The sequence below is a fragment of the Thalassophryne amazonica genome, chromosome 10 (genome assembly GCF_902500255.1).
Source record: "Thalassophryne amazonica chromosome 10, fThaAma1.1, whole genome shotgun sequence".
In the NCBI taxonomy this organism is placed as follows: Eukaryota; Metazoa; Chordata; class Actinopteri; order Batrachoidiformes; family Batrachoididae; genus Thalassophryne; species Thalassophryne amazonica.
In genome coordinates this window covers 58,871,847-58,879,567 of record NC_047112.1, presented here as the reverse complement: position 1 = coordinate 58,879,567, position 7,721 = coordinate 58,871,847, and the positions used below count along the sequence as shown (strand labels likewise).

Below are 7,721 nucleotides of genomic sequence, written 5' to 3'. Positions count from 1 at the left end.
AACTGTGCACCAGAACACTATGTAAAATAAATACATTTAAAAAAAAATGCGTGCCTTTGCATTTTTATTATTTAATCATTAGTCCTGTGAGGGAAACCTGTTGGGTCTTTTTTGGGGGATGGGGGGTGGGTCAGGAACAACAATCAACTGTTTAGTAATGTGCTTTAGTGACAAATTTTGACCACTCCTTGTAATATTTGAAATGTAGCTCAAACTAACATTCTGAAGCAGAAGTACAATTCCAGCTCAAGCCCTAGAAGGTATTAAACATTAAAGCATCAATAGGGTGGTTTAACAGTTGACAACACAAAGATTTTTCCTTTAAGGGTAATTTTCTTTTTGTGCGTAATTTGCATAGGACCCACACAGTAGTATTAAAGACAAAAGCTATGATATGGTCATTTTAAACATGGAATAACTCTGGTAAATCTGAACCCTTCGGTTTAACAGGTGGTAAGAACTCTTCCCAAAGGGGGCTTTAAGTAAATAATTATCACATCTGTACATTAACTTTACAATAGAGCAGCTCTCAGGGAAACTCTGACAAAAAGCCCAGAAGAGCGTTTTGTACCAAACGCTGCAAACCGCTAAGCATGGCGCCTGAACGACGGAGATGGTGTCACAGATGCAGTAACGGGTCATATGAAATGCTCAGCTAAATGCATGTAAACACTGTACGGCTGAAAATGTGGTGTAAATAATTAGTTTACCACATCCCTGAAAGCGTAACAAATGTGACCATTATATTACTGAATTGAATGAGGAAATTCCTGCTAGTGGGGGGGTGGGGGTGGGGAGAAGGTCACACAATATAAAATTTTGTAACAATCTGGATAAAGAAATTTAGGGATTGAGCAATAATCAGAATCATTTGTTAAACCAATCCATGCTGCTATTGCTTGAGCTTTACATCTAGATTCAACAGTATCTTTCAATTAAAGGGCCCCCAAAATGATCAAACTGATGCCAAGCGTTCAATACTGTTCAACAACTACAGCTGTTATTGTTCATTGTACAAGAACAACAAAATGTTCAACTGCATTTTTGTTAGAGCTTCCCTACCAAGGAGCAAAAAGCCTCCCCATAAATTGCACTCAATCAAATGAAAGCATTCGTTCATTTTTAATTTTTTCCTCTTTCTTTCCAGCTTTATAAAACAAGAATTTGGCAATAAACTGTACCGCTACAAAATACAGTACACTGATTTGTCAAAACTTGCACAACATAACCACAAATATTACAGACCAAAAAGTTCCTTTCGGTACAGGAAAATGTTACAATAAGTTACGAAAATACGTCGTCACATCAGACACTTATGCAGAACAGCAGAATACTTATGTAAGGCAAAATCAGGTGATTTCACAGTGATGACTGAAAAAGTTTGAAAGATTTTACTGTACTCTGGTTTAAAAACAGCACGTTTCCTCAAAAAGAGCATTCTGTAAATGTACTCGCTTTTCAATGGCAGAAAAAAAAAAAGACTCAAGATATTTTTCTCTGCTTTCTAGTTAAATAGAAATACCTGATGATTTTCTGAGAAAAATGTCATTTTGAGTGACGTTAAAAAATAACCAGCCCACTTATAGAATAAGCAGCATTATTCTGGACTGGTGCTAAAAGCCATTAGCGTTTGGACTGCCCTTTAGTGTCGGGCTGCATCATGGTAACGCTGGCCACGCCCCTAGATTAGAATGGCACATCAAACACCAAAGAGCAACTATGGGGAGGTTTTCCACTCCATTAACCAAGTAGCTTAAATAAACACATAAATATGTTAGTAATTAATAAAGACAAATAAATAGATACATAACAGTGCAATATCACACTACACCTACAAAGAGCATTTGGCATCAAATTTAAATTATGAAATGGAATATAAAATCTATAAATAAATAAAAAAAACAAACAAACATATAATGCATCAAAACTTACAGTACATGACGAAAATAACATTTGGTTGTAAAAATAAAGCTTTGTGAAATAAAAAGCCATTATGGCATGACCGGAAAAAAATTCAGTGCAGGGTTACAAGTAACTCGGCTGATTATTTTTTTTTAAGCCCCCTTTCCACTATAACAGCCTTTATAATGTGTGAGGTGTTGCCCAATGTTTTAGCAGCTCCTTGCTATGAGAAAATATATACAAAAAGAAATGTTGTAGTGGATATGAAATGAAGGTCAAATGTGCATTTTGGAATATATGCAGCATGTAATGATACACTGTAAACACAGCAGGCTAGCAAAAAGCGTTGAGCAACCAATCTCAATACGACAGCAAGGCCATTCCATGGCAAGCCACTGGATGTCTTTTTTTCCCTGTTGTCTTTTGGTGGTGCATCATTTCAAAGGGCTTTATGGAGTCGAGGACGGCCATGCAACGAGGGAGAGGGTTAATCCTGCCCTTCATTTTGCCATTCACAAGTGCGTATCCCCCCCACCCCATAAAGACTTGCTGCTGGTGACCAGATCCCATGTTACAGCCTGTCCATCCTGAAAGTGTCCTCAGTGGCAGGGTCAGCTAGTACCATGTCGGGGTCACTGAGCAAATGCAAGGTGAGGGGGTCGATCTTCAGCTCATCCAATGGAAACTGGGAGTCTGCGTCGAAGCTGACGTCGCCAACTCCTGCCAGCGAATTGGTCAACTCTTTGGAGAGACTGGGCGGAGACTCGCCTGTGACTGGAATACGTGACATCAGAGAAAGAATTTTTCGATACGAGACAAAGATAGGAGAGGTGTGACACGCACCATAACATGGGACTTTCATTTGTACAGCAACATTTATAAGTCAGTAATTCTGCATGCTTTGATTCGTACTGCGTGGTTTGGTGCTTGTGGCTGTAGAAAAACCTGTCTCAGTTTTTCTCTCCAACCTCATTGTGCTAGCTGCTGACATACACATCTGTGACACATCAAAATAAATAAACCACTTGCGGTACTGCAGAATTGCATATACCTGCCACGCCTATTTTGAGAACTGTGATGCAAGTGGCCCTTGAAAGGAGAAAAAACAAAAACAAAACACACCCTTGAAAATTTTGTATGATGTCCGGTCTGGGGGGACCTCCCCCAGAAAATTTTGAAATACTACATGCAATTTGGTGCAATTAATAAACTAAATATGCACCATTTCTCAGTCCCATTTTCTTGGTCATTTTAGTCATAAAAGTATATTTTCCCATACTGGCAAGATGGCAGAACTATAATACACATTATTATCACTTACTGAGGCGTTGCTGGGCCGGTAGCATAGATTTACATTTACGCTACCTGGCTATACCTGCAGGCGGGTATCCCAATACCCGCCCGTTGTGCATAAACTGATGACGTCATAGCGTGCGCAGCCCAACAACTGTCCGCAGACGAAAAGATGAAAAGGCAAGAAGTATGTGTTGGTCCCAATATGGATATTCCGGGTGATTTTCTCATGGATAGTATGACAATGAAGAGCAGCCAAAGCAGCCAGCTTGATGAGGACGCCCTGAGGAATTTGGAGAGCAGCGCGGTACCAGCCAACACGACAAAAGTTAAAGTGCGCCAACATTTTATGTATGCGTTTGGTGAGTGTTGTGCGTTTTGAAATGCCATTAAATATTGTTAATGTGATTCCACGTGTTGTGTATCTCAGTAAGTAATAATAATGCAAATAACATGCAGTTATCGTGCGGTATGCATTTTCGGAGTCCCTCTGTCCATGCCCAGTTGCCCAAAATGACAGATATTCGGTCATTTTGGGAAACTGGGCATGGACGTCGGGCCTCTGAAAATGCATACCGCCTTCCAAAAGCATTTTAGTTCTCAGGAACATCAATTTGTGTTTAAATTTGATTTCTATTCACTTATATAAATGGGAAACACAGTAACAGATTTTCCACCCAGTGCTGACGCCAGCATTTCTGGGATACTGACAATTTATGTGTTGTGCAAAACAATGCACAAATGTTTTTCACATCAATATTTGACTTCTACAAGCATGTTAAATGTTTATACTTTCCTTCATATGAATAGTTTATAGCCATGTAACAGAATAAACTATAAAATGCAGATTTCACAGGCTAGCTCAAATAAAAATATCCAGTTTGCATTGGAGACAGTTTGAAGTAAATTCTCCCCAAAGTTAGATTTTTATCTATGTGAATTAACCTTAATAACAACAACTGAAAATGAAGTCTGCCAAAAATATGATATAATAAGATCAAAGACTTACCGGGAGTGTTAGCTTTTCTGTACAAACATGATTTTAAAAAAAATTCAGGTTGCGTTTTGGTGCTTTCTCGAACCAGTCCCATCTGAATTTATTCCTGAAGAATTTTAAACAGTCTCCCTGCAGCAGAACATTTCATCCCATTTGTTTTGTAGTTTCAAGATGACATGGATTTTAACACTAAAAAACAGTTAATTTGCTGCTGTACGGATGAGCAGCGGCACGTTACATTTATCCTTCCGTCTGGGATCAGGACGTGAAAATGCAAGACTTAATGTTCACTGTGGTGTCATCAGAGACATTTACAAACAACTTCACAAATAGAATAGTCATGAAATCAGACCACAGACTAAATCTGACATGCGTAAAACAAAATAACCTGAAAACATTCACTACAGAAGTAAAAACCTTGATTTCCAGGAATTCCTGGAAAAGTCCCATCACTGTGAACATGTTCAGGTTACGCGCTAGGACTGATTTTCAACCCACCACACATTGCAGACACCTATTTTTTTTCTCCTGTGACAGTCCAACGAATGTGGCGCACACTGGCGACAATATGTTGTGAACCTTGCCAGGGTGGTTGTAAACTCCGTTGTGACGTGATTTTGAGCTAATCTCTCATGTACTGTTAACAGTTGTGTTTATTGGTCTTCCTAGTGCCTTGATTTGCTGAGCTGTGGGGACTGCTGGTCATTTTACACTCCCTGTCAGCATGGTGTGACACATAACGCACTAGTTGAATAAAGACTGAACTACATGCGGTGTTAACAGACACGGTACCGAGCCTATTCTTTAGACCCCACCCCCATATGTTGTGAAATACAATGGCAACTACTGTCAGTCAAAGAGTAAAGTTTGTTTTCATGCTGAACATACCTGTGAGGATAATATTTGGGATGTTGCCATGGTTACTGTACCCTAGCTGCTGAGCGTCTTGTAGGCTGCTCCCAGTGAGGCCCATCATGGCCACCTGTGAGTAGTTGAGAGTGGAGCACTGACTGTACAGGTTGGTGGAGCTGATGGGGTTTTCGATCATGTTGAACTGTTCCAGCTAGAGAGCAGATGATGGGAATCCACCATTATGTCTGGGTCACTGTGATATACCAATTTTTTTTGTTTTTAATCCATTGATATATGTTTGTGTGGTCTGTGTCACCTGGTGAGACAGCGCATTGGTCTGTCTTGATGCCAACTGCTGATCATAGAAAGAATCGCCGAATATACTCCCCACCACAGGAATATGCTGGAAGACAGTTATTACCCAAAATATTATTAATTCAAGCAAACTATATAATGAGAAACGATGCAAATATAAAATTAGTCGCAAAACAGGCTAACAGATGTACATATGCTTAATGGAATGAGAGAAACACACAAACAAGAATGTCAAACAACTTGGACGAAACCCTGAACATGATTTTCATTACTACTGCTCTATGATGTTTTCTTTGACTAAATTTCATTTTTATAATACCAGTGAAAATGTTGATTTGCAGCTGGCTGTCTCTTTGATTCCACTGTGTGTGCTCGTCAGGTCATATGAAGCGCTGTTTCATGATACAGTTGAATACGTGCCTTAAACATTGTTTACAGAATAGAAAATTCTGTATTTGTCTAACGACTGTTGATAACCTGCACATATGTACAGAAAGGTTCTATATTTCAAGACACTATGGGTATGCAAAATCCATGTCTTTTGTATTCGATGGTTTTTAGTCAAAGGAACGGTGACGCTCTGCCGAGTGCCGACACAGACAAACATGCACAATTTCACACAGAAAACTTACCAGGTGAACTGACAAATATGTTTCTGTAAAATACTTTGAACGCACATCTTTGTATGTCGGGCAAACAATTATATGGCGTTTTATTGAAATACGTAAAATGGCTTAACAGGAGTTTCACTTGCAAGGCTCAGTGACAGAAACCAGTGATCTCTATATAATACTGAATAGCTCATCGGCCAATATTTCTGAAGCAAACCAGCCGCCATATTACTACTTGCATGTTCCGCTCCTCAATGGTCTTTTCTATTGATCTTTAAGAAGGTGCATACAACTTTATTCTTTGTGATTTTGTAAAAAAACAAAAAACAAAAAATGCTATAAAGGCTGTGGGCAAACATTTCACCTGCATGATTGAAATGGAAAGTAATGAATAATAATCTGAGGAATTCTATACTTTATTCCAGCATATAGGCAAAGATGATGATGATGATGATGATAATAATAATAATAATAATAATAATAAGTGGCTTGTGTGAAGTAATATGAGTTTTGTGTTGGATGAACTATTTTAAGACATTTATTAGGTTTACCTGTGCATAGGATTGGAGCTTTAAGCATTGTTGTTACAAGCTTTATTACTTTTATTAATATAAGGCTGAAGCTCAGAGCTGTGTGTAATAAATATTAACACTGCAAGGGAAAAGTAACTCTCCTGGAGCTACTTAAGTGATGTTTTATTCTTTCAGTGCAACTATTAAAAAAAATTCACTATTGCTATATTATCCATCATGGCTTTTGTTTTTGTTATCTATCCACGACATGGTACACACACACACACACACACACACATATACATATATACATATACATATATATATATATACACACACACACACACACACATATACATACATACATACATACACTCAACAAAAATATAAACGCAACACTTTTGGTTTTGCTCCCATTTTGTATGAGATTAACTCAAAGATCTAAAACTTTTTCCACATACACAATATCACCATTTCCCTCAAATATTGTTCACTAACCAGTCTAAATCTGTGATAGTGAGCACTTCTCCTTTGCTGAGATAATCCATCCCACCTCACAGGTGTGCCATATCAAGATGATGATTAGACCCCATGAATAGTGCACAGGTGTGCCTTAGACTGCCCACAATAAAAGGCCACTCTGAAAGGTGCAGTTTTATCACACAGCACAATGCCACAGATGTCGCAAGATTTGAGGGAGCGTGCAATTGGCATGCTGACAGCAGGAATGTCAACCAGAGCTGTTGCTCGTGTATTGAATGTTCATTTCTCTACCATAAGCCGTCTCCAAAGGCGTTTCAGAGAATTTGGCAGTACATCCAACCAGCCTCACAACCGCAGACCATGTGTAACCACACCAGCCCAGGACCTCCACATTCAGCATGTTCACCTCCAAGATCGTCTGAGACCAGCCACTCGGACAGCTGCTGAAACAATCGGTTTGCATAACCAAAGAATTTCTGCACAAACTGTCAGAAACCGTCTCAGGGAAGCTCATCGGCATGCTCGTCGTCCTCATCGGGGTCTCGACCTGACTCCAGTTCGTCGTCGTAACCGACTTGAGTGGGCAAATGCTCACTTTCGCTGGCGTTTGGCACGTTGGAGAGGTGTTATCTTCACGGATGAATCCCGGTTCACACTGTTCAGGGCAGATGGCAGACAGCGTGTGTGGCGTCGTGTGGGTGAGCAGTTTTCTGATGTCAATGTTGTGGATCGAGTGGCCCATGGTGGCGGTGGGGT

General features: G+C 39.6%; 1 protein-coding gene across 4 annotated transcripts in view; it reads right to left on the bottom strand.

Moving 5' to 3' along the window:
- Nucleotides 1-353: 353 nt before the first annotated feature.
- The window catches only part of crtc1b (CREB regulated transcription coactivator 1b), a 61,800-nt gene continuing 54,432 nt past the window's right edge, over nt 354-7,721 (bottom strand). For 2 of the 4 annotated variants that reach the window (XM_034180052.1, XM_034180054.1), the window contains 3 exons: nt 5,361-5,447; nt 5,081-5,255; nt 354-2,676 (listed from right to left, as the gene is read on the bottom strand). In XM_034180052.1, the coding sequence (XP_034035943.1) occupies nt 2,474-2,676; nt 5,081-5,255; nt 5,361-5,447 (465 nt within the window). In that variant the 3' untranslated portion in view covers nt 354-2,473. The remainder of the gene's footprint in view (nt 2,677-5,080; nt 5,256-5,360; nt 5,448-7,721) is intronic. The other 2 variants (XM_034180053.1, XM_034180055.1) reach the window with 1 other exon arrangement.